The sequence below is a fragment of the Canis lupus genome, chromosome 37 (genome assembly GCF_011100685.1).
Source record: "Canis lupus familiaris isolate Mischka breed German Shepherd chromosome 37, alternate assembly UU_Cfam_GSD_1.0, whole genome shotgun sequence".
Taxonomy (NCBI): Eukaryota; Metazoa; Chordata; class Mammalia; order Carnivora; family Canidae; genus Canis; species Canis lupus.
This window is the reverse complement of record NC_049258.1, coordinates 5,819,270-5,847,224: the sequence shown is the minus strand read 5'-3', so window position 1 is coordinate 5,847,224 and position 27,955 is coordinate 5,819,270. Positions and strand designations below refer to the sequence as shown.

The 27,955-nt window shown below is 39.2% G+C and overlaps 1 protein-coding gene across 1 annotated transcript in view; it reads left to right on the top strand.

Moving 5' to 3' along the window:
• Positions 1 to 27,955, top strand: part of HECW2 (HECT, C2 and WW domain containing E3 ubiquitin protein ligase 2) — a 363,663-nt gene that overhangs the window by 244,464 nt on the left and 91,244 nt on the right. Inside the window, exons 12-15 of the mRNA XM_038585899.1 lie at positions 6,543 to 6,693; positions 7,391 to 7,494; positions 8,003 to 8,127; positions 17,928 to 18,113. Of these exons, the coding sequence (XP_038441827.1) occupies positions 6,543 to 6,693; positions 7,391 to 7,494; positions 8,003 to 8,127; positions 17,928 to 18,113 (566 nt within the window). The remainder of the gene's footprint in view (positions 1 to 6,542; positions 6,694 to 7,390; positions 7,495 to 8,002; positions 8,128 to 17,927; positions 18,114 to 27,955) is intronic.

Sequence of the window (27,955 nt, the reverse complement as noted above, 5' to 3'; positions counted from 1 at the left end):
GACACTTATATACCAGCGTATAGTGAGGAAACCACCCGGCAAAAGTATGCTTCTCTCTGAAGATTTACAAACTCAGTTAAAGGGATTCAGTGGCTATATCCCTTCCTGTCCCTTTTCGCTGTTAGAGCGATCGTGTGGCGGTCTATGCATCGGTGCCGTCACTTAGTCTCTGGGCATCTATGTGGTCTCTTTTTTATGTCAAGCGGTTTTCCTCGTTTGTTTGCTGCTGCTTCCAATCTTACTCCTCCTCCCATCGCTTCTCGGCCTTTTGGCTAAGATCAAGTGCAAGCTTACTCCTCCTGTCTCTGGATCAGGGAACTGATCTTGGACTTGGTACAAAGACTACACAGCTGTAATGATGCTCTACCAATAGTTTTCAAAACCTTACTCTTGCTTTAGGCCATGGACCCTGTGATATGACCTCGTGAGCTGCGTAACACCAACCCCTGGCTGAGAGATGTTCTAATGATGCATACAACATCACAATGCTCCGGGTCTTCAGGGCAGCCTGAAGAGCCCTCCCTGGAAGGGCTTAAATCTGAATACCCACTGAGTGCCTTAAGAATTTGCCTATCGACTTCTCAGGTGATTGATGGCACCGACAGCTAGAGGTAGCTGGGGGCTGAAGCGCCCTGGAACATCATCAGCCTGACAAATCTTGGTCATTTTAGCATTAAGATGAGTGAAAAAAGAATGATCCGCTCAGCCCTTTCTGAAAAACTATTTTATTTTTCTTACTGGGCCCAGTATAATTGTGACTTAATTCCTTGCCGCGCTGGGGACGATAAGGAACTGTTGAGTAAGTGTTTTTCCCCCAAAAGGGTAGAAATAGGATTAGATTCACGAAAAACCATCTAGATTATTGGACTCTTGTAGGATCCCAGGATTACTGCCACGTTATCAGGACCGGTGTACTACTTAGGTGGCAGGTTCAAATGGGGGAAGTCTGGAAAAACACTGGAGAACGTTTATCTTTTTTTTTTGTGTGTGTGGTTGTGCACTTTCATTATGAAAGCATCCTTTGAAATGAACATTTAAAGGTGGCAGCGAATCATAATTCATCTAGCTTTCTACTATGGGGGACGGGCTTATTTTGTAGAGCTAAAAGTTAGTTTAAGAGAAGAATTGATACATTTAACCTAAAAAGGCACTCTCTTTAAAAAATGACTGTTAAGGTCCACCAAATTCAGCTGTTTGAGCTTGTTTAAACTTTTTATTTAAATGTAATATTCATACATAAAAGAGCACATTCTGCCCAAACTGAGTGTACATGTGCACCAATGCCATGTCCCTGGCCCCTAGAAGTCTCTTTGTGCTGGCTTTTTTTTTTTTTTTTTTTTAAATTTTTATTTATTTATGATAGTCACAGAGAGAGAGAGAGAGGCAGAGACAAGGCAGAGGGAGAAGCAGGCTCCATGCACCGGGAGCCCGACGTGGGATTCGATCCCGGGTCTCCAGGATCACGCCCTGGGCCAAAGGCAGGCGCCAAACCGCTGCGCCACCCAGGGATCCCTGTGCTGGCTTTTGATCACTAACCCTAACTCCGATGAGGAAGTGGGCCTACTATGCTGACTCCCAAAATCATAGATAAGTGAACTTACTTTTGTACTTTGTACAAATGGTATATACCTCCTTGAGTGTTAAAATAAGGAAAAACTCTTCTTCTCTCTCTGTCAAATAGGTAAATAAAATCTTAAAAAAGAGAGACTCCTGGGTGACTCAGACAGTTAAGCATCTGCCTGCAGCTCAGGTCATGATCCTGGGGTCCTGGGTTTGAGTCCAACATCAGGCTCCTTGCTCACCAGGGAGCCCGCTTTGCCCTCTGCCTACATGCACCCCGTGCTTGTGCTCTCTTGTGCTCTCTCTCTGACAAATAAATAAAATCTTTTTAAAAATAAATAAAATAAGGAAAAACTAATCTTTTAAACACTACTATCCAGCATCTACTACAAAAGCTTAATTTTTTCCCTTAGAAGTACCTTTAGATCGTTACAGCTTTATCATCTCACTATGTGGTGAGTGAGATACCATGGTTATTTTAATTTCTTATAGTGGCTTATACATTTTCTTCCCAGTGTTCAGTTTCCTCATCTTTCTAAGCCCAGTTATAACTAATTCAGGTCCCACTCGTGATCCTCTCTCTCACCCTTTTGGTTCATGTGGTTCATGCTTCCCCTGAAATGTCATCCTCTCGGTCTAGTCATTGATCTTCTCCCCAATCTCAGCACTCTCCCAGAAGTGTTCATGGCTTCATTTCATTATTAACTGGACAGTCCAGTGGAGACCGAGGTCTAGTGTGAAGGGACTTGGAAAGAAGCCTGATGAGGTGAAGAGGGATCACAAGGACGACCCCTACTCCCTTCTCACATATGCTGATCTTAAAAGTGGAAGATGAAAAAAAAAAAAAGAAAAAAAAAAAGTGGAAGATGATCTTCCCTGCTCTGCCTCCCTCCGGCACCCTGCTTAAGGATTAACGCTGTGACAGTGGCCTTGGCGTACATCCACACACTTTCAAACTCTGACTTCCCCTTATTGTCCAGCTATTTAAGGGGGCTGTTATATTTGAGTCTTCGGGCATCTATGAGTCCACTTGCTCCTGGATTTTAGTCTGGAGTATTTAGGATAAAGTCGAATTCCTTGTGAGCCCATACTTCGCGACCTCTGAGAAGTCTAGCATTAGCTCCATGCGTTCACCTAGTAAACTAGCTACTTTAAGTTCTTATAAATTTATGTCAGTGTTCCTCAAATTTTAGAGTGTCCAGGAGCCACTTGGGAAGGTTGTCAAAAATGTAGACAACTGAGTCCTAGCTTCAGATGGTCTGATTTTGCACATCTGAGGTGTATTCTGAGAATCTGCCTTTCTGTTGATCCTCAAAGTGATTCTGATACATACTGTCAGAACCCCACAGCTTGAGAGACATTTCTGTAGATAACAGTTTTCAAACCTGTTAGTGCTATAAAGCTTTTTAATGCAAATAAAATCTTATGTGGAAGACCAACAGGCCTAAGAGGTAATATTAGGGCTACAGTGGCTGACCTGGAGTTGGCAGATGGTTCTCAGGACCTCAGAGCCCCTACAAGGCTAAATTAATGAGAATTTAGTTTGCAAATTCTGGCCTACACATAAGATCTCAATAGGTTCTTATTAAACCTGATGTAGAAAACTGGATGTCATTTTGAAGATTCTAACAATTTAGAGCTAAAAGGGACCCTAGCAATATATAATTCTGCCCTCTAATTTTTCAAAGAAAAAGTGGAGAAACTGTGTTTCAGAGGTATAGTGATTTGTTGAAGGTCATGTCGCAGAGGTGTGACAAAGCCATGGCAAGAAACCCATGGTTTGGGGTTTCTCTTCCCAGTTTGGTGTACTATGTGTATACGCACCCCAGTCAATACATTGTTCTTAGACTTGTGGTGCACTGATTGTACACCCAGTTTTGCAGTGTGGTGAGATGAAGTAAATGGCAAGTTTCCAGTCTTCTAATCCTGCCTGTCTGATTTTATCATGGTCTCTCAAAGAGAACTTTGATGCTGGGCAATGAGTTCTCGTATGCTTAACTTATACCAAGAACAAACCAGGCCAATATAAAAAGGTATAAGCAACCATACCCAACTGTCTCCACCCTGCAGAGAAACTTTAATAGATAAAATAGAAACCCAATCTTCCTATCGGCATCCCTACTGTCTTTGTCTGGATGGGAAGGAATTGACCCCTGGGGCAGGAGTGGATATGTACTTCATGAACAAGTCAACAACACTGAACAGCCTTCCTCAAACCTGTGGCAAGTGTCCATTTGAGATGGGCAAGATAGCATTTCTCTCTAGGGGAACTTAAGTAACAGCCTCAATGCAAAGACATGGCATTTGAGGGATGGTCTTAATGTACGTCCCATGTTCTTTGTTTTTTTTTTTTTTTTTTTTTTCGTCCCATGTTCTTTGGAACAAATTTTCAGACCTCATTTTTCTCATTCTTCTCATTGCACATAGAGATGTCTTTGCTGAAATACATTAAGGTTATTCCTAGACTTTGTGGAAAGTGAACACAAGAATCATTCCCTGTTATGGTTTTGTGTTATTTAAATTGCTTATTCATTCACTTCAGGCTGTGTGCAAGGTATAGTGGTAAATATATTTGGAGATTCCCTGCCCTCACTCCTCCCCCACTTTGTTACCCATATGGTCCTTATAGAGATCACATTCTGTGGGGTAAATTCTTATGTACTTTGTTCAAGGAAAAAGTTCTATCTTTGAAGATATTTTTTTTTTTTACTTTCTTTTGTCAGAAAATGGAAAGTATGCCACAATGTGTTTTCTTTTCTGCCTCAACTGCCAGAAAACTTAGAGCCAAATTTGAGTTATAAACTTATCTTGGGAGCTTGGCAACGCTTCTCTTTCTACTTTCTTTAGTTGGTTTCTGTTCTGTTTTTATCCCTAATTGACCTATTCTACATTTTTAAAATTGGAAGCTACTGTAAACATTTTTTGGGGAAGAAATGGCCATTTGTTTTCTTGTGCATTTGAGTTGCATATACTATGTGCTTGAATTATCCTGGCTCTAATGAGATGGAATAATTGGCTCTCAAAATCTTTGAGATGGGAAAGTATGCAGAGAGCAGAGTGAAACAGTGGAATAGATCAAAGGGTTTTGGAAAATGGTTCCTGAAAATGCTCTAATGTCGTCACTATTTGTCAGCTTATGGCAGGCTGATCATGAAGTCTTTTGGAAATGTCTTAATGATGGGCTTGCAACTGTATCCAAAGAATTCAGATTTGGCAGGCTGGTTCATTGTGAGTCTCTCGTACCTTGGAGCGTGAGGGCACTGAGCTGTTTTATGTCTGTGTGGTGTTTTTCCTCAGCTCAATTTTACTTTTTCTTGCCATTTGTCATGAATTACATGAATTACCCCATGCTAGGATCAACAAAAACAGATCTTTCCACCCCCTACTGAGGCAGCCCTTGGTGATTGGCTGCTCCTGGCCAGGGTCTACCATTCAGGTCTTTCCAACCCTGAGAACTTTGTTAGAATTCTTGTTCTACTCACTTCCAGAGTAAATACCATAGGTGGTCAGGAGCAGAAATGCCTTCCTCCCAGTCTCCAGGTTTAGGACTCCCGTGGTGTCTGTTGATAAGCTAGGTGATAACATGGGGAGTTTTGAAATAATTGAGCTGCTAAGGAGAAAGGTGCTTATAAATTTCAAACACTACACAGAAATAGAAATGTATAAAAGCTTTACTGGTTAAAGAGTAGATTTCTGCTGGTTTTTTAAAAAATTTATTTATTTATTTATTTATTTATTTATTTATTTATTTATTTGAGAGAGAGTGAATGGAGGCACAAAGGGGCAGAGGGAGAGGCAGAGAGAGAATCCCAAGCAGGCTCCATGCCCAATGTGGAGCCTGATAGGGGCCTTGATTTCACTACCCTGAGATCATGACCTGAGCTGAAATTAAGAGCTGGATGTTTAACTGACTGAGCCACCTGAGCAGGTGTCACTTTGCTGTTTTCCTACATAAAACAGGGCTATATAAATTGCTCTTCCCAACTACAGTCAGTTTCAAAATTTCGCCTTTTGAAAGGATCAGCTTATGCTTTGTGTATTATGGTAGGAGAATGGCCCTTTAGAGAGCCACAGAGAAGGTATGTCTGGCTCTGAAGACCACTCTGCTTTCTGTTTTCACTGAACATGCACTTAATCGATGAGATTGCTTAAACATAAAATTAAATAATATTTTAAACCATTGTATGTATTTGAGGCTGGAGACAAGTAATTACCCTTATTCTGAAAAAAACGTATCCATCTTTGGGAAAGTGCAGATGGAAGTTTGTAGATAATGATACTATTTGATGACTGGGCTAACATTAGTTTCTTCTGAAGATTACATTTATCAGAATTGTATGTGAATATGTGCTTGGAAGTTTCCAGCTATAGGAGTCTTTCATCCAAGCTGAAAAAAAAAAATCAATTTTTGGTGAAAACAATCATTGATACCAATTTTGATGCAATCCAAAGTCTTATAACACCAACAACTTGTATTTTATAATTTTTTAAAAGATTTTATTTATTTATTCATGAGAGACCCAGAGAGAGAGGCAGAGACACAGGCAGAGGGAGAAGCAGGCTCTATGCAAGGAGCCCGATGTGGGTCTTGATCCTGGGACACCAGGATCACGCCCTGGGCTGAAAGCAGGTGTTAAACCACTGAGCCACCCAGGGATCCCCAACAACTTGTATTTTAAAAAGAGTGTTTTTAAAGCACTGGCACTCATACATGAACATGAGCATTGTGGGAGGATCTGGAAGGATTCTCTACATTCAGAGGGTCTTTAAAGGGTGGGCATAACACGCATAAGGTATGTTGTTTACTAACTGATCACAGTAGATGCTGAAGTGGACTGAGGGAAGTGCCTGATTATGCAGTGAGGTATATGTTATCAGCCCCATTTACAGCATGTCAGGGACAACACGTGCTAAAGATCATGAACCACATTAATGACCTCTGCTCCTCCTCTGACCCCTCTTGGTGCATTCCTACTGTTTAGACTGGGAGGCGCGCATTGACAGCCACGGCAGGATCTTCTACGTGGATCACGTGAACAGAACCACCACATGGCAGCGGCCAACAGCGCCTCCAGCCCCCCAGGTGCTGCAGAGATCAAACTCCATACAGCAAATGGAGCAGCTGAACCGGAGGTGGGGATGGGCATCTTCACGATGACTGTAGTGGGGTTGGGCTTATTTTGACATGGGCCAAAGTCAAAAACATGGTTGTTTCTGTTTCATCTTTGGGTGACCTGTCATTTACCCGTAGCTGGTACCTCTTTTGATTTATAGACTTCATTGAACTTCTGTTGGTTAAAAAAAAAAAAATCCACACATATGTACCACTTGTTTGAAAACTTGAGAGAAATAAGTAATTATGGTCCATTTACTCAACCCAAGGCATTGGTTTTTAGGAAAACAGAGCATATACATATATAATATGAGGCCAGATATCTTTCTAAATATTTAGAATGTCCATCAGCATCTTTATTATCCACTTAATCCTTTTAAATGTCATTCTTTTTTGAAAACTCATGACCATGACATAAAAAGTTCTTTTCTTTAGCAATATAAGAATTTAATTTTCTTTGGTTAAGGGGCATGATTTTTTTTTAAGTTTTATTACTTTGTTAGGAAAATATTCCACAAACAATGGACAGAAGAAATTCAATACATTGTAATTTACTTAAACAACAGATGGTCCAGAAGGTCATGGAATGGGTGGAGGTTTGGGGAAGAAACTTTGGCTGAAGTTGAGAAGATACTGAAAATTTCTGGGCTCTGGGGGAATGATTGAGTCCCTTGTTTTAGAGAATGCTGTGACGTAATGCTAGGCTCCTGATTTCAGATACCAGAGTATCCGCAGAACCATGACTAATGAGAGGCCTGAGGAAAATACCAATGCGATCGATGGGGCAGGGGAGGAAGCTGACTTTCACCAAGCCAGTGCAGGTAAGAGCCTTTAGGTTGGTTTGGTTTGTAATTTCTAAAAAGTAGAAAACAAATAATAAGGAAACAAATAATAAGGATTTCCAAGAAATTAGGTATTTGTTGTTGTTGTTTTTTGGTGAACTTTTGATCTTCAATAAGATCTGGTAATCTGATGCAAATAGAAGAATTCACCAGAGACCTCTTCTAATCCTCAACTTTTTACTAGTACTAAGAACATCACAAAACCAAATAGAAGATAAATGATTTTAATCTCTGGTTGTGTGGGATAGAGGAAAATGATTGAATCTGATCACTTAAACCATCTAAGGATGCATTAAAATGTAAATAGTGGCTAGAAAAATTCAATTCCATTTTAGTCATGTCTTACCCATGAATTTACATCAAAGGAAAGAGTGTGTGGAGGATGAAAATAATAGTAAATTATATAGATATTCTTTGTTACTTTTAAAACATGTTTCCACTATGTGGAAAGATCTCCCTGAAAGCCTTTATGCTCTGCCCCATGTAGATTTCCGACGGGAAAACGTCCTGCCTCACTCTACCTCCAGATCCAGGCTCACGTTGCTGTTACAGTCACCCCCTGTGAAGTTCCTCATCAGCCCAGACTTCTTCACCGTGCTGCATTCTAACCCTGTGAGTATCCAGTCCGAGAGTTTGCAATGGAAAAAGGGACAGGCCAGAGGAAACTATCCTTACGAATGTCATGGCAGAATGACAAGAGCTGTTGAGCACTAAGCATGTTCCAGGGTCTGTGTTAAGTACTATAGATGCTAACCCATTGGGTCCAAATAAACCTCTGAGTGAGATAAAATGTCCACTTTTCCAGATAAAGAACCTGAAGCATAGAGAGGTTAAGTAACATTCCTAAGATACAGGCTTCCAGTTATGGAGTGAATAAATCCTGGGAATAAAAGCTATAGCATCGGAAATAGAGCCAGTGGTATTGTAATAGCATTGTGCGGTGACAGATGGTCATATAGTCATATAGGTCATGAGAAAAGTGTTGTCAAATCACTATTGTATACCTGAAACTAATGTAATTTTGTGTGTCAAGTATGCTTAAAAAAAACAAAAACAAAACAAAACAAAACATTCCTAAAGTTCTATACCTACTAAGTGGTATCGTTGGGGTTAAAATCCCAGAGATACTAACTTCAGAGGCTATGCTCTTAATGATCACCTTATTTTGCCTGCAAAAATGTAACTAAATATCTGAACATTGACAGCAGGCCGTGGTTAGATCCGTCTTTGAGATTGTGGTACATGTTCTCTGAAAGAGAAAGAGAAAATATAAACTTTATACATTGCTGTAACCTGAAAATAAATTAAAAATAAAAGCTTATTTTAAAGATATATGAAGTTTGTATGGAAGTTCAGAGTTTTATTTTTGGAAGAGAGAAGCATAGTGATGTGTTTAGAAATGAAATAGTTTTAAATTTTTGTCCTTTACTAATGTGTCTATTGTTTAGAAACCCCACCTCTGTGATTTTGCTATAGGCCTAAAAATGTTAGTATCAACCAAAGAGTAAGTCTTTTGTTAACCAAGTGATTATAAAAATTTAGTCTTTTAGCTATTATTCTAAATAGAGAAAAATCATTTTGACTCTCTCCTTGCTTTTTTTTTTTTTTCCATTTCCTCCAGGCCTGACTACTAACCAAAATTCTACCCTCTTTCCTGATCTTGGTTCCTTAACCAAGAAACCCTTCATGCATACCCTCCCTCTGTTTAAATTCTCAGGACAACCAATCTCTCTAATTCTATTTACATGCCCCCTTTCCACATTTATTTTGGAGCTAAATCTGGATTGAAAAGTTTTTATTTTACTCAGGAAGTGCTAACCTCCTGGAAGCACTACGGTATATGAAGTCCATAGGGTGCCAGTAAAGAATGTCACACTTATTTTTTGGTCATGAAGCATGATTTTTGTCTAAAACATTTCTAGAAAAAAAAAGAGAAGGATTTAAAAATATTAATTAAACCAAAACTGTATCTGTGTGTGCAATACAAAAAATAGAATCTGAAAGGAAAGCATTTTGGTTAAAAATAGTTTGGTTAGAAAGCATTTCTTTGTGATGTGAATCTTAAATTGTCACTAAATAAATAATGGATATCAGTTGGTACAAATGGCATGGGAGGACCTTCTCAGTGGAGGATATGCATGAGCAAAGAGGAAAGCAAAAAAATGTGTCCTATATGCATATTGAGTTATTTCATTCATCCAATAAATAATACTGAAAATATGATCTATGTTAGAAATTATGGTAAGTGCTGCAGACACGGTGAGGAATAAGATCAAGATTTTCTCCTCGGGTGGACAGAGAATAAGGGCAACTTTAGAAAGATGATTGCAGAATGCCTCTCAGAAGAAATAGTTTTGAGTTAAAAGCCTAAAGATTAGAAATCATCAACCATGGAAAAAGCCAAAAGAAGCTCATTTCAAGCAATTGAACCAGCAAGTGCAAGGACTCCAGGGCTCAAAAAAGTGGGCAGAGGGGCTCTTCGGCTGCGATAGGAAGGGTGAATAGTGTGATATTAGGTTAGCCACATGTAAGCTGTTGTAAAATGTCAAGAAGCCAGTAGGGTAAAGGTCTGGGAGCAGAACCTTCCGTATCAAGGAAAAGCAAAGGCTCGAAGGCTTGATTGAGTCTGATGTGGTATATAATTAGGTCAGATAGGTGAGCAGGGCTTCAGAAAGTAGGGCTGATACCATCTGGCAAAGAGTTTGGGCTTTATTCTTGCTGGATTTATTCTAAGGGGATTTCCTGTAGGGGTAATTTCAATATTTAAAAAACTCCTTCTAGCTGCTTTTCTGAGAATGAGTTTTAGAAGGCAAGACTGGCATCAGGGAGACAAGTGAAAAGGCCCTGTGGTGAGACATAAAAAGAGCTGAGACCAACGCAGTAGCAGTAGAGATGGTGACAAGTGGATGAATATGGGACATGTTTTGGAGGAAGGGCAGACATTCTTGCTAATACTTTAGAAGGTGGGGACAAGAGAAAAGAAAGGCTTCCAGAAAGAGCAGTTGATTGGATGGTAGTGTTCAAGGGTTTGCTGGTAAGTGTTCAACAACAGCTCTGGGGAAAGTGTGTGTGTGTGTGAGATCTTACAAATTTTATTGAGTAAAGGATATCTAGCACACAATTTACAAGTAATAATAAAATATACACAGAATGCTTTTGTTGCTTTTTGCTGAAGTCTCTTATCACTAGCCAGCCTACAGACAAGTCTAGTTCCAACATGAACGTTTTCATCTACATTAACCATTAAGACTACAGTGAAGTAGGGAAGACGCAAGTCGGAGCTTCATAGTCCTGTGTCTGTGAAGTCAGTAGTACCTTCTTTTTGAGCCAGATAATAGTTTTTGAACATTGGACTTCTATGTCTTATTGTGTGTGTGTGTGTGTGTGTGTGTGCGCACGCGTACGCTGTATATAGTGTAACAGCACAATGTGAAGTTTAATTTGTATTATTAGCATTTTATTTTCTCCAGCAGTTTAAGTCTAGACTTTACATCTAGAAAAAAGTAGCACTCTTTTGTAAAGGCCCAGAAGGTATTTTCAGCTTCTGAGCCAAGGGGCGGCATGTGAACAAATGGACGTGGCTGTATCTCAAAAGACTTTGCAGACACAGCCAGTCAGCCGATGGGTCTGAAGTTTACCCACACCTCTCCTAGACAGCCCACAAAATCATATCAAGGCCTGGTTTGCATTTACTGATTTCTGTAATGTTAATACTGCCAACTGTAGCCAGTTTTAAGCTACCAGTGTGACCTCGCCAAGCACCGAGTTGTAACTTGTCAATACAGGCTGTCTTTTTGGGTACAAGTTTCTCATCACTGCATTGGTTCAAGTAGAGGCTGTGTTCACAGTTACTGGGTTGTGGTAAGAGGCTGTAGATCTGAAACTTGGTCAAGTTCTATAAATAAATGCATATTCTTGGTTCCCAGACCTTTGAGACCTGGTTCATTAGGTCTGGAGTGGGCCCCAGGCATGTGTTTGGTTGGTTAATTGATTGGTTCCTTAAGTGATTCTGATATAATTGGTCTACGACCTGTAGCTTGGGAATTTCTAGAATAAGGAGATGTTGCGGTAAATGATCTCACTGCTTTTGTCACAACAGTAACACACCTGGACTTCTGACACTAACATATTGTAACAGTGTGAAAATACTCAGCAGCTTAAAGGTTTATTTTGTTTCTTTTGTCTTCATGTTTTCATTATTTTTCCATTTTCTTGGGCAGGAAGAACTTCTTTTGCTGGGAAGCCAATCTTGATTTTTAAGTATCCTCTCTAAAGCATTTTAATTCTTTTTCTCCTACCTGAACTTTCTTCATTACTGGCAACAAAGATGGTCCATGCTGGGCATCTATGCATTTGTGTAAGATTTAAATTCTGTTGGGTTTTTAGGAAGTCTGATTTTCCTGACTTATCTACAGCAAGAATTAAAGCAGCTGGATCTATCTAGTTAATGGTCTCAAGGTTTGAATTTTTGGGAATAAGTTGCATGGTTTTTTTATAGAGGGCGTTACTTATGGAATCTCTTCTTTTTCCTAGATTATGTAACAAAATATTATGAAACAAACTTTTTTGGTTTCTTTATTTTAAGATTTATTATCTAGTCTTTTTTTTTTTTTTTGCTTGAATTGTTTATTATCAATAACTGGTTCAGTAGATTCCCTGTTTATATTATTGAACATGTTCAACATACAAAAGAAGTGTATTAATTTAAAAGCTTTCCTAATTCTTTTTATGATTTGAAGATAATCAGCTTATATTAAAAGATAGTCATGAAAATAGAGTTCATATAATAGTAACTTAATCATTTTTATTGAAAATAATGAAGATGGGGATCCCTGGGTGGCTCAGCAGTTTAGCGCCTCCCTTCAGTCCAGGGTGTGACCCCCGGGTCCCAGGATCGAGTCCCACCCACATCAGGCTCCCTTCATGGAGCCTGCTTCTCCCTCTGCCTGTGTCTCCGCCTCTCTCTGTGTCTCTCATGAATAAATAAATAAAATATTTTAAAAAAAGAAAATAATGAAGTTAAGTAGATATACGGTTGTCATAACTCTAAAGGACAACTTGAGAAACAAAATACTGTTTTTTTGAAAAGTTTTGTTTTCATTTTTTTGCATTGTGGTTGCTCTAAGATGTATAGTACTGCCCTCTGCTGGTGTGATCAGATTTCTTACAAAATTGTATTCATAAATGAATTCTGATAACTCAAGATTTAGGTATTAGTGTCATGGCTTTTATAGTCATGGTTTGCCTGTGTTTGTCTAATTAGCGCAATACAAAATAAGTCTCCTAATACATAACTGAATAATAATAATAATAACATACATGCCAAAACTATTATTCTGGCTTTTATTAAGCTGTAGAAATACATTAATTCCACCATTTAAACTCCTTAGTACTCAATGGAGAAAAATAAAAAATAATAAATAAAAATAATAAATAATAAATAATAAATAAAAATAAAAAATAAATTTATTCTTATAAGTCAAGAATTCCTGCTATTGAATTGATAGTTTACAATTAGTTTTGCTAATAAGTTAAATTTTCCCTCCATTTTAATCTTTAGCTAGATGAAAATAATGTAAAATCCCTTATGATTATCTTACAGACTGTGTAAGATAGGACTATTTTCATATCCTCACATATATCATATGGAGACAATGCTACTTGATTTTGTTTATAATAAATTTTGTTCTGTGAATCAGATATATGAATGCTGAGATCTGTTCCCTTGTGAATATGAGAGACATTCACTGTAGATGTAGTGATATTTTCCAAGTGTGCATTCAGAATATTCTTTTTATTTTGTTTAGTTTTTAAAGATTTATTTATTTATTTATTTGAAAGAGAGAGAGAGAGAGAAAACGTGAAGGAATAGGGGGAAAGGCAAAAGGAGAGGGAGACAACCGGACTCTTCTGAGCAGGGAGCCCAATGAGGGTCTTGATCTCATGAACCTGAAAACAAGACCTGAGCCAAAGCAAGGATTCAGACACTTAACTGACTGAGCCACCCAGGCGCCCTTCAGAATAACTATTTTTGGTGAAGGATTTATGAACTATGAAAGATAGATTTTATTTAGCATTGATGTATTTATCTATGTTAATGAAAATAACAAAATTAGGTAAAATCAAAACTAGGCCAGGTAACCCCAGACGTATGGTCACCATAACACTAAACAAAAGAAGAAAGAAAAAAGCAAGCAAGCAAGCTGCCAGAAAAGGAAAAAAAAAAAAAAAAAAAAGATTATCACTTGCATTGAGGTTGATCGATAAGAAATGAGTATTTACATATAATGTTCTTATTCTGCTGCCAAATGGCAATAACATCCTCCGCAACTCCTCTCGATATTTTTCATTTCTAACACCTCAAAACACTTAACCAAACAAAACACATTAAGCTCTAAGGAATGTTATTTTAACAAAATTCCGCTAAAGAAGTTCAGTTGATCATTCACTCAACCATCAGGTGTTCATTTCTTGCATAGAAAACAAGAAACAACCAAGAATAAGGTTAGGAAAGGAATTTTGGAATAGAGAAGCAGTAACTAAGGAGGACCTCTGAAATCACGTGAGAGATCATTTGAAGGAGTTCCGTCTACTAGTAACAGTTGCTGAGTCTCCAACTACTGCTGGTGACTCCACGTGCAACAGCTTCCCAGACGGGATCATTCCGTGCTCTACCACCAGACTTCATCACGTTATGAAATAGGGCCCATTTGTTCTTTCCTAATCGACTTTGGTTTCAGATAGAAAGTCACCTCCACTTATTGCATCTTTTTCTATGAGACCAAAACAAAACAACAGCCCTCACTCAGAGCCACCCAACGACCGAGGGAGAATCAAATGGCTCTTCTCCCTTAACCCACAGCTTTGTCAGAGTCAGCGTCCAGGGAGACTGAGCTCTTGTAATCTATTCCCACCTGGTTAGTGTTTCTCGAGTGTTGAGACCCCTCTCATCCGCAGCTCTTGCTTGTTCTGTGTTTCAGTATTTTCACTGCTACTGTGGCCTCTTTGATTTCCAAACTCCACTTTCTGCCTCCAGGGAACCTCTTCCTCCCACCTTTCCCTATAATGTTCCTTCCCATCCTTTTGAATGATGGGGCTGTACTCATCTCTGTATCCTTAGGGTTTAGCACAGGGCTTGTGACATAATTAATGAAAGGTTATGAAAACCTTCTTTAGTTCATAGAAAGTGGGATGCTGGCCCACAATCTTCAAAGACCTCAGAAGTAGAAAACAATTTTACTGCTATCATTTATCTGTTAGGACATAGGTATGATAGGTATAATCCCTCATATATTCTATTACTTACTTCTACTCTGTATTTTTTTGTGATTTTTATCTCTTCAAAGCAGCTTTACATCCTTTGTTTCATTGGATTTGAGTCTCGTGTACCTATGAAGAAAGCAGACCAGTTATTATTATTCCGTTTTACAGTTGAGTGAAGATTTAATCTCTGAGGCAGAGATTAAATGACTTTCTTTGTCTCTGTCCATGAGTGACAGGGCTGTGACTAAAATCTTCATTGTAGTTCTGTATGAACTGGAGTATAAATATTCCTTCTGAAATATATGTATATGTATACATACACAGATATACAATTACATATATAGCTATATATTAAAAATATTGTATATACTTAAAAACAAAAAATAAAATAAACATGTATATAAACATACATAAATATGTCACATGTGTATATACCTAAACACATATGTAAATAAATATATACATAAATATGTATATATTTAGTACATAAATGTGTATATATTTAGTTCCTTATAAAAATGTATCTGTCTGAAGGGATGTTCCTATTTGCCTTAAGGGTTTTATATGGGCACTTGCAGTCTTGTGCATGTTATTCAGACTCGAACAACCTGTGGTTCCAAAGATCGTTTGCTAGTTACTAATAAGAAATCTTTCTTGCATTTACTTTACTTTAGTAGATGCTTTTTTCACAGATCTCTCGAACTTGGCGCTATGTTCCATGTCTTACTGAGAGGAAAGGAGGAAAATGAGAGGACGTAATCAATTATAAGACTGGCCTTAAGTCTCCTGAACGTAAAGTGCTGTGCAACCCCAGGGAATTACTTCCCGCGTGGGGCTGGGACAGGTTCCTTCACCTAATTACTTCTTCTTGACCTAATAAAGTTCTGTTTCTTCTCTTCAGCAGAATGAGGAGCATTTCTGGTGCTCCAGATGAAGCATCAGGATGTGGCCTATTTACTTATATTAATGGAGGGGGGAAGGAAGAACTCAGGAGGACCAGGAGATTAACCTATTTAGAACAGTTACTAGAATGGTTTATCTGGCAAAATTATCCCACAATCATTTGTCCCCAAAGAGACTGATCAGGGACTCTGACTTGAAAGCTCGTTGCCAACCGCCGCTCAAGCTAGTGTGGTCTCCGGCCTCTAAGCTTGCAGTGGCTTCTGTGAAAATACATCAGCAGCACAGAGCCAAATGCAGAAAACAGATGCCTTGCTGATTGTGCATAAAACACCAAGGCAGGGTCAGCCACAGGCTAAACTATTAGTTAGCTAACGTTCGTCTCCGACAGCCTTCAACTTCTTTTATTAGTCTCCTTCTCTGCTTTCATGGTATCACTTTCTTATTCTCTCATGCTCTCTAATTGCTCCACGCCCCTGCGTAGGCTTGCCTGCTTTGGCATTGCGCTGCGCCCTGAACCTCACAGTTTCTCACAGCCATCAAAACCTCCTCTCATTGAGACTGTCAGGTTGAAATAGAACCGCAAAGTGTTTTATACTCCAGTGTACTGAGGAATTAGTGCACTAGTACGGAGGATAGTTCACTGCGGCCTGCCTGCCTGCCTGCCTTCCTGCCTCCCTGCCTTCTTCCTCTCTCCCTCCCTCTCTTCCTTCCTTTCTTCTTTTTGTTTTGATAGGGAAGAAATATTTTAGTAAAAAGTATATGATGATGGAGAAGCAATCAGGAAAACTATAAACAGTTATTTTATATAGTTGAGGCTGTCAAGAGAAACTAACAAATCTCGGTGGCATAAGCTGACAGAGGTTTGTTTCTCATTCCAAATTGGATTATCAAGGTTCGCTGATCCCTGTCATCACTCAGGGATCCAGGGACCTAGACTGGGGAGCAACCACCATTTCAAACATCACTGGTTGCTATGATAACCGTGCCAAAGGGAAGAAAGCTCTAGAAGGACTCCCATCATCAATAATTGCTTTGACTGGAACATGACACATCTTGAGGGATACTGGACAGACAGGAACGATGTTAACTGTCCTCAGTAACTACCACAGTACTGGGCATAGGAAACACAGTAAATGTTTATTAAAATGAAATTATTTCCAGAGATTCTGATTTCGTTTGCCTTTCCTTTGGTCTATCTCAAACTGAAATAAATAACAGAACCCATGAAGTAAAGCCTCCAGACTCAATCTGGTGGCCCTGGTATACTAAAGGTAAGAAGAATCATTTGAATCCATCTGAGAAGAATAGAATTCCAGAATAGATCATTTATACAGTTATTTCTTTCCTACTTCTTGGCACATGACATGATGCGATGAGTGTTTGTTGACTAACTTGTATGTGGATGGCCTATGGCTTATGGCTAATTTTTGGAATCCCTTTTAAGTATCATAGAGATGAAGACAATAGCATTTTTCATAAGACAGTCACTTTTTTATGTGGTTGTATAGTGGAGTTTTATTTAACATGCATTTCAACTGTATAAATTCAGCCATATGTATATATACATACATACACAACACACACACACAGAGAAAAAGAAAAAAAATACATATAAAGCCCGGGCAGGTCTGCCTGCCATCCCATTCACTGAGATTATGCCTCGAAGAAGGTGTAAGATGAAAAACTTTTATCTACTGTGGTATCAGTTAAATTTGACTCCCAGTGAGAACAGCTGAGCCCATTGCATGTACTCCCGACATTCAAATAGGTGGCTAAGCATTTTTCTATACGACTTGGCTGCTAAATGATGCCAACTGCTTCGCGTGGCACTCATCCAGAGACCAGTGATCTCCTGCGGTGCTGGAGGAAGAACCAGCTATTTTGGGGCTCGCTGTGAAGATGTATATTTGTATCTGACATGGTGGGACTATGACTGTGTGGTTCTTGCCTGCAACTGAGTTTAGGACCTAACATCTCCTGTAGGATGAGATTCCATAGCAAGCATTCTTATTCATTAGAAAACTAGACATCATCAATGAAGATGCCTTACTTTCTGTAGTCTTTCTATCTTATTTTGATCTAAATATTGTGCTCGGCCTGCTGTTTTCCATGTGTGGGTCTAGAGTAATGTTGACACTTACGTGCCCACTGGAGGACGATGGTATGTGCTCTGATGTCATATGTGTAACATGTGGCTTTTGCAGGTCCCAGGCAGGTTAACATGGGTTCTCCATTCTTTCCTCCAGAGTGCCTACCGCATGTTTACAAACAATACGTGTTTGAAGCACATGATCACCAAAGTCCGGCGGGACACCCACCACTTTGAACGCTACCAGCATAACCGAGATCTTGTGGGATTCCTCAATATGTTCGCCAACAAACAGCTGGAGCTGCCAAGGGGCTGGGAGATGAAACACGATCATCAGGGCAAGGTAACGTGAGGGAGTTGCCGTGGGGCAGCTGCTGAGAGTGGGCTCCTTGTGGCTTTGACATTGGCTCAGCCACTCAAGGGAGGGCTGAAAGCCCTTTGAGAGGTGAAGCATTCCATGTCCAGGTCCACGTGAAACCTGGACAAGCAGGTTGTTTCCACAAACAGTTACTATGCTATTCTGAAATGGTGTATGGAGCCAACAGGTGCGAGGGCATTTGTTTGGCGAAGGACTCTCTTTTGCCTGAATATTATTCTACCTGTAATCTCGCTCCATTTTCTGCTGATTAGAGAAAAGACTTCTTAGGCCAGGATATTTCCTCCTCCTTAGCTTTACGGCCTGTGTTACAGATAGTTTATTTAAAAGTTGTGGTATTGTTTGGGGAAGGTGGCTAGGTCAGCAAGCAACTACACAACTGCATTGTGGCCTCAGTGTTGTTGGTTCAGAACCCCGATTTGGTTACCATATTAAACCCGCCACACAGATTAATTCAGGTATAATGAGAAATACAGAACAGTGTCACATAGGCCAGAGTAACCATGTCTACACTTCCGTCGTAGACAGATGCACCAGAAACCTGCGTTGTAATCAGAAAGTGGTTATAAGTAAGAAATCTAGAACAAGAAAGTAATTTTTACAAGATGTTTCTCAGCTAAGGTTTTTTTTATTCAGCTCTGGTTTAGAAACTACTATGGGCCATGAACTGTTTCAGATCTTTATACATTTCAGCTCCTCACAATAACTAGGTGAGGCAATGCTATTATTATTAATGACATTTACAGATAAAGAGCCCTTGGGTTGAGAATGGTTTGGTGGCTTTCCTGGTGTCACAGGTAAGGGCAGTGACTCAGCTGTGTTCTCACCCACGCAGTCTGCTGCGCAGGTCCATGTTCTTCACCACATAATGCTGTCTGTGTATTGAGTGACCAGCCTCAGTTCTCTTGGTGTAAGAGTGTAAGAACACTTGAAATGCATGACTTGAAGGATGGAGGGGATGAAAATGACATGATATTTAAAGTATTTAGCCATGCTTCACTCATTTGTTCAACAAATATTTATAGAGCACCTGTGCAAAATAGATAAGCCAGCCTCCTTCATAGGACTGCCATTTTTATGGAAAGAGATGGAAAACAGACCAAGAGCATGCCAGGTGCTGACCAGTGCTGTGATTTAAAAAAAATCAGAGGAAGGGGTCTGGAGAAACACAGGAGTGGAGAGTTATTTTATCCAGGTGGCTAGGGAACACCTCCTGGGTAAGGCTAGATGTGGACAGAGACCTGAACAAAGTGATATATATCCATATAAAGGAAAGAGCATTCAAAGCAAATGAAATGTTTAAGTACTTGATAAATGCCATGCTCCCCCAACATAACCTCTAGCAATAGTACCACAGTAGCATCTTATGCATCTTCAGCTTGGCTTCCAACAATCTTGTCTGAGAATCTATAACCAGCCCAAACGGATGTTACCAAGAGTATGTATTTTTAATGTGTGGGAGGAGCCCTCAGACTCTCAGTGAAACTATTGACTTGATTTCTGTAAATTTTTTTCATAAACCTGTGATTCCTAGCCCAAAGTAGATTAGAAGTCTCAAGCATGAAGTTGAGAACGGATGAAAGAGAATGGATTTGTGATTACGTCCCTTACAGGGAAGCCTTTCCAAGACACCAGAGGCAGGACCACCTGGCACTTTCTGTACTTTGTCCTCCCAGAGAAAGATATCACGTTGCTGGTATTAAGTTTGGTTCAGCAGCCCAAGAGCCCAATGTTTGTAAACAGTCTACTGAGTGGAAGGGCATCGAGGGTCCAAGACAAGACTTTGGGAAATACTGATGGTATTATATCTGGGTATAAAAGAGCAATACCACACCAGGAATTCAGCTCTGTTCTCAACTCTAACAAGCTCTTATCTGTGTGTGCTCATTAGAGAGCGCTGGATCCAGGGAAATCCAAGTTGAGATAATGTCTCCTTTTAGACTTAACTTGCTGAGTCATAGTGTATCCTTCACTAAAGGAGATCAAGAACTTGTGTATACACAGTGGGGCAGTCCCTTCCTGCCAGTCATAACTTGCCAGACACACTTCAGGAGAGAGCTGCTTATTAATAATCCCTGGACCTTGAGAAAAGTTTGTGTTACATTTAGGACACTATTTAAGGAGAGTTAGGATGTATTCTTAAGAACCAGTTCTGTCTCACAGCCTTTATAAAAGTTTCTGTAGTTAAATAGAGGTAAATATTATCTCGGCTATATGAGTAAAAACACTGTCCATTTTATTCCCTGAGGGTTTCAAACTTACATGGGAGTTTCAACCTAAAGTTGTAGGCATTGTAAAGAACTTTGAGTGTGGGCTGGCAGATGGTTGACCTCTCAGTCTACTGGTGGCTTTGCTTTTGAACACTGTCTGGCATGAAAGATAGAGAAGGACCCCCAGCCTTGCGGACAAAATGGATTATCAGACATTCCTGGAAGCTCATCATGTTGGCCTAATCTCTCTGCTTGTGCATTACAACTTGAATAAGATTTTTAGCTAAGTTGGACCCCTTAACTTAAGCAGGTATATCTCCCTGTAATTCCCACCCCCCCCACCCCCATTCCTTCCTTTACAAATGACTGGCTTCCAGTGAATGAAAATAAAGGATCATTTGGGAGAGGCTTATGCTCTATATTGGGCTGCACAGCTTTTGAGTGCATTTTAGAAATCATAGTTCTCATCCTTCAAGGTTGGTAGATTTTCTTCCAGTCTTGACATTTTAGCTTCCCTTTTTAATGATTACTTTGCTTCCAGAATATTTAAAGGGAGTAAACTTTTTTTCCCACTTAACATAATATCAAAAGCTACTAAATACTGCAAAGTTATTTTCCCACAGTGATGACTGATTTCAGAATTGACATGGAATACGATATCCAAATCCTCAGCTACGTGAAAGGAAATGCTTCTTCTCAGGGGGAATGCTCTCAAATTTAGCTCTTCAGACTTATGAAATCTGGCTCCATCCTCTCTTCTCAAGCGCAACATTTTCTTTTCCTGTTTTCATTTATTTAGTCATTCAGCCACATTCCCATACTTCTGAATGACTCATATATGCATGCCACTGTGATAACAATGATAAAAGCTAATACTCAGTGTAGCATTAGATAGTATGTCGCACTGACTGTGTGTAGACACTGTTGTAAGGACTTAGATTAATTCCTGTCTTGCTCACGGCAGCCTTGTCAATAACTGCTGTTTTTAGCCACATTTTTAAGAAGTGGAAACTAAGGCAGAGCATGGTTAAGTGCATGGACAAGGGTCCCACAATTAGAAAGTGATAGAATTGGATTTGAAGCCAGGCAGTATAGCTGCAGGCTCCTCTTATCCTGCCTTTTACCAATGAGTAGGGTGGATGGATGTCTTCCAACAATCATAGGGAAGGTAGTAGAAGGTGCTATGGGAGCCTGTGGTAGGATTTCCTACCACTCTTGAGAAGATGGGGGCTTTCAGATGCGTCATTGGAGGGCAACTTATAGTATGAGTTGCAGCTAGCAATCCAGACATGAGTAATCAGTTTTTCCTTGGATCCCCACATAATTTCCCTTGCATTGTTCTCATGACATCTATCCACATCTGTCTCATGCTATATTGTTAACATGTTTTATCTTTCCAAGCAGATGATCTCCTTCTTTATTTATTTTTGATTACCCCCTCTTCTACCCCACTGCCTTTCATATAGAAGGTTCTCAAAACAAGCTTGATACATGAATGAAATTTGTCACCTGTAGTATACCCAGTTTTTGTCATCTCTGCCTTGGACAGATGAAGACTCCCTCCCATTCTTTCTTCCTCCTGTGCTATCACCAGAAATAGCTCCTAGATTTGCTCCATTTGACCTCTCTTAATGTGTATGTTGCCTTGGATCTTTCACAATATTTTTTAAACAAGGTAGTGATTAAGCTTGTACTGCACTTTGAGAGTCATTAGTTTTGGGAGAGACTTCTTTTCTAATTACTTAAGGCCAGGGATTTAAATTGGGTGAATTTTCACAAAATTCTAGATCTGGTCTGCTCTAGAAGCAGTATTTTGGAAGTTCTAGGACTATTTCATTAGCTCACATAAACGAATAGAAATAAAATATTTCTAATTGACTATTAACTAAACTATAAGAACAATATCAGGCTTGGTAGGTAAGATACTGATGATGATGATGATGACCATGACATTGATGATAACGATGATACCTGCCATGTTCCAGGCACTGTAATAGGTACTTTCCCATGGGTTAGCTTATTTACACTTCCTGACCACTTATGAGGTAGGTATTATTAGTATTATTCACATTTTACTGAAATTTAGAGGTGTTAAATAATGTGTGCAAGCAAGTGAGGAATCCAGGATTTGAACATTATCAGTGTGGCTTTACCACTGTTCTCTACTGAGAGGGATTGCTTTTTGGAAATGAGAGATCTGTTGTCATTCCGTGGAGGAAGAGTACCAGGCCAGATGCTAGGGTTTCTAGTGTTCTGGAAGACTGAGACGTATATGTATGACTTGATTAGATCACAGGTGATCTAGCAGAGGACATACCACCACAGACACGTACATGGCTTCATGCTTAAATGCCATAGAGTTTTATGCGAGGGGTACATAGAATATTGAAATATATTAATAATAATTGTTATTATTAGATGCTAGGCTCTGTGTTAGGGACATTATATGAACTCATTTAACTTTCATAATAACCCTATGGAATAGGTTTTGCTATAGATGAAGAAACTGAGGCTCAAAGAAGTTGGTTGAGCAAGTAAACTCTTGGAGACAAGCCCATGTCTTTTTATATCCAAGGCCTATAATGGTTTTTCTATATAAGATTCGCCTAGACCTCACTGGCCACTAACCACTTGAGTAACTTAAAATATGTCATTTAGATATCCTGGATCTGAGTTTCCTTATCTCTACGTATATATAGGTTGGTCATCTTTTCATATACCTATTGGTCATTTGTATATCTTCTTTGGAAAAATTGTGTAGTCAAATTCTTTGCCCATTTTTTAATTGGAGTATTTGTCTTTGTATTATTGAACTGTGAGAGTTCTTTGTACAATATATTCTGATTACTAGTCCCTTATCAGATATATGCTTTGCAAATATGTTCTCCTGTTCCATGAGTTGTCTTTTCACTCTCTTGATAGCATTGTTTATAGTACAAAATTTTTAATTTTGATGTAGGCATTTGTTTGTATTTTTTGTTGTTTTTGCTTGTGCTTTTGGTGTCATAGCTAAGAAAACACTACCTAACTTAAAATCATAAAAATTGACTCCTGTGTTTTCTTCTAAGAGGTTCATAGTTTTGGCTCTTACATTTAGCTCTAAGATCTGAGTTAATTTATAGTATGATATGAGGTAGAGAGTTAAATTTCATTTTTTTGCCTGTGGACTCCAGGTCTAGCACCATCTGTTGAAGACTATCCTTTCTCATTGATATCATTAGTTGTTAGGAAAGTGAAAATCAAAACTATAGTGAGACACTTATAGACCCATTAAACTGGCCATAGAAAATCTAGAAAATAATAAATGTTGGCGAGGATGTGGAGAATTGGAACCCTCCTATATTGCTGGTGGAATGTATGGCCACTTTGGAAACAATTTGACAACTTCTAAAAAAAAAAATGTTGGTGGAGAGTTGCCACACAATCCAGCAATTCCACAACCATGTGTATACCCAAGAGAAAAGAAAATACACCTCCTCATAAAACTTGTACACAAAGTTTCATAGTAGCATTATTTGAATAGTCAAAGGGTAGAAACAACGCAAATGTCCATCAACTGATAAATGGGTACATAAATGTGGTAGGTCCAGACAATGGGATATTATTTGACAATACAAAGGAATAAAGGGTTGACACAATAGGAATGAGCCTTGAAAATGTTTGCTAAGTGAAAGAACTAATCACAAAATATCACACACTATATGATTCCATTTGTGTCAAATGACCAGAATAGGCAAATCTACAGAGACAGAATAGATTGGTGGTTTCCTTGGATTGGAGGTGGGATGGGAATGAATGCTAGTGGGTATGGGGTTTCTTTTGGCAGGAGAAAATGTTCTAAGATTATGGTAATGGTTGCACAACTGAGTGTATATACTAAAAAACACTGAGTAGTACACTTCAAATATTAATTGTATGTATCTCAATTATATTTCAGTAAAGATATTTTAAAAATTAATACATTGGATTAGAGGCAGGCCAAGATTCCCTTCTTAGCTCCTAGATTCTATAAATCCTTTATTGTTCAGTTTTGAAGTTTAGATGATACGGTTTGAAACTGGACTTGACATCAAATATGTAATGTGTTTCTTTCTGCATTTGGAAGGGTCTCTTCAAAATTCCACAGTTGTTTTAATCAGTATTTTGTTCCGTTACTTGATTTCTTTAATTATTTTCGTTCTGTAATGGTGAGATTGGCAACTAAGCTAAGTTTTATGCAGGATCATCCTTATGAAACTGTGATCAACATCTGTTTGTTTGTTGGATCTAAGGCCTAGGATTTTCACCTAACATATAGGACACGTTTTGACTTGTTTCATTTTGAAATGAAACATAAGCAAAGAACGTGGGCCAGTATAAAAAAAAAATTCTCCTTCTTATTGTAATAATTCTTAAATTTTTGTACACTCTCAGGAGTGTGAAAAAGTAAGGGTAATTTGGGATCTGGATACAGTGTTAATATAAATGTTTTATATTTTTGCAAGAAATATGCATCAATAGTCTTAAAATGTGACTTGTTTAAAATGCTTCTGGTTCTTGGCTAGGTTTGATCATTAGTGTGTGCTCATGGGGATAATATATCTGGAAGACAAATATGCACTTTAATAAGGAAAACCAAATGTTATTTAACTTAGGAATACTTCTTCCTTTCTCGATCATGCGTTTCGTGGTGTTTCTGTTCGGGGAGGGGGGGAGGGGGGGGGGGGGGAGGGGGGAAGGGAGGGAAGGACGGGAAGGGAAGGGAAGGGAGGGAGGGAAGGGACGGCTGTGGAGGGGGGGGGGGAAAGGGAAGTAAGGGAAGGGGGCGGGACGGGCCGTCCTTGGAAGGGAAGTGAGGGCAATGAGGACGGGAAGGGCCTGGAGGAGAGTGGAGGGGAGTAGATGAGGTGGGATGGAGGATGCTCTGTCTCTTATCTTATCTTCTCTCCTCTTTTTTAGTCTTCTTCCTTCTTCGTCTTCCTTCCTTCCTTCCTTCCTTCCTTCCTTCCTTCCTTCCTTCCTTCCTCTCTCTCTCTCTCTCTCTGTCTGTCTCTGCCTCTCTTTTTCTGTTTCATCCTTCCCATTGTTAATTTGATGGATTTAAGAAAAGTATGCTGCAGGAGGGTCAGGAGTTCTGGATCCATCACATCTGATCTGACCTCTGTGAACTTCAGTTTTCTCTAAAGCGATGGTTAGTAACTTGTCCTTTCCAGCTCCTGGGGCTGGGGGTAGCTTCAACTTAGATAATAGTGGGATTACAAATGGAAGAAAAACAATTAGAATTATAATTATCAGTCATTGATTTAGTATTCCTTGACCTATGGTAGAAAAGATAAAAGCTGTACAATGACAAACCTCTAGAAATTTATTATTTCGTTTGGAGAAAACAAAGATACAGAATGTACAAATACCTATAAAATAAAATTTTATTTTGTTTTTAGCCGGGATTGCTGCTCACCTGGGTATTACTGCTGCCCACCTCACCAAAATCTTGATTTGAATTGTTAACTTAAAGCAAAGTTCTAGTTAGTACAATAAGTAAAAGTTTCATCAATTTATCATTTCATGAAAATGATAAAGATTTATTGTTAATGGCCAAATCCTTACTGTAATAGGAAATATACAATGGCTTTATAAAGATACACTGTAGGATTAGTCAGCGTCCCATTCCTGCTCTGAGCATACTGCTGACCTCCTTTGACCATGGTGGTCCAACGAATGGTTTTTTTCAAAGTAGGGTTCCTTTTGCTATTGTTCTTTGCTCTGCATGTTGTTCATGACACCGCAGGGCAGTGCGCTCTCACGTTTGCTCCCGCCTTACAACTGTATAACAACCCAGACTGATCTGTTTTTCTGACATGGTTATTGCATTCATTCTGGTAGATTTGTTCTCTGGCTGGATCAGTTGCCTCTACTCTGGTGGTTACATTCTCCATCAGCCAGGTCATGAAAGTAAGATTTGCAAATATCCTCAGCAAGATAAGTAACTTTCTCCTTAGAACTGGAGCTGAAATCAGATCCCTTTGCAAAAAATCATTCACTTCCTGTGTAAAGCCACTACACATCCCTCCTCCAGGCTGCTTTATCCCTAATGCTTCTCATATGGACTATAAAACAATGTGCAGTGTGCACTGGTATAGCGTCTGCAATGGTCCAGTGCAGAATGACTTATTTCTGGCAGGGGCTACGTGGAAAGTCTTCATAGCCAAGGTAGGATTAGAATAGAACCTTGAATGGTGAGCAGGATTTTGATAAAAAGGGTTTATGGAGAAGAAAAAATAGGGGATGAGGAGGAAAAACACCCAAAGTAAAGTCATGGAGACAGAAATACACCAGGTAGGTATGTTTGATTCCTATGAAGAAGTGATGGGCAAATTTTAAGAGACTCTATATAAGCTGTGTTTTCTGTGTGTGTATGTGTGTGCGTTACACACGAAAGCTAATGGCGTAAATTCTAATCTAAAACCTGGCAGGCTCAAGACCCAAGAAGAGCCTATGTTTCAGTCTGAGTCTGGAAGCCAGAAAATACCAATATCCCAATTCAGTTAGGCAGACGGATTTACATCTTCTCAGCCTTTTTGTTCTGTAGAGCTCTTCAGTTGATTGGGTGACGCCTGCCCACATTCGGGAGAGCAGTCTGCTTAACTTTATCTACTGATTCAAATGTTAACCTTATCTGGAAACACACTCACAGACGCACCCATAGTGTCTGGCCAAATGTCTGGGTATCTGGTGGCCCAGTAAAATTGACATATAAAATGAACCATCAGGGGTGCCTGAGTGGCTGAGTCAGTTAAGTATCTGCCTTCAGCTCAGGTCATGATCCTGGGGTCTTGGGATATAACCCTGCAATGGGCTCTTGGCTCAGGCAGGAGCCTGCTTCTCCTTCTCCTCTGCTGCTCCCCCTGCTTGTGCAAGAATTCGTGAGCTCTCCCTCTCTGTCAGATAAAAAAAATTAAAAATAAATACATACATAAGTAAGTAACACAAACCATCACAGACTCATGTCAGTGAGTATTATCAGTAGACTCCCTAATGCAGAGGGTTAAGGATAACAGGAGAATGATGTAAAATGGCATGAATAATTAGAAAAATACTATAAGGCTTATTATTTCTTAAGTTCATATAATGGGCTTATCATTTGGTTTAATTTTTAGAAAAGAATATTCCAGATATTCAATTTGGAATAACTTTTTCCCCCGTCTCTTTGTTTTGTCCTCTCAAACATGCAGCGTTATTTTCCCCAAGTCATTCTACATGGGCCTAAATTGAAATACTAAGAAACTTGGAATTTTAAAAGTAATATATCATAAACATCGTTTTTTAAAAAGATTTTATTTATTTATTCATGAGAGAGAGATAGAGAGAGGCAGAGACACAGGAAGAGGGAGAAGCAGGATCCATGCAGGGAGCCAGATATGGGACTCGATCTCAGGTTTCCAGGATCAGGCCCTGGGCTGAAGGCCGTGCTAAACCGCTGAGCCACCTGGGCTGCCCCATAAACATTTTTAAAATAACAATGCAAAATGCTACTCATCTTTTTATTTTAAAGGGAAATGTCTTTTCCCATAGTTTCTTGTGTTTTTCCTATATAAATCATATGCTATACCCCCTAGCTAA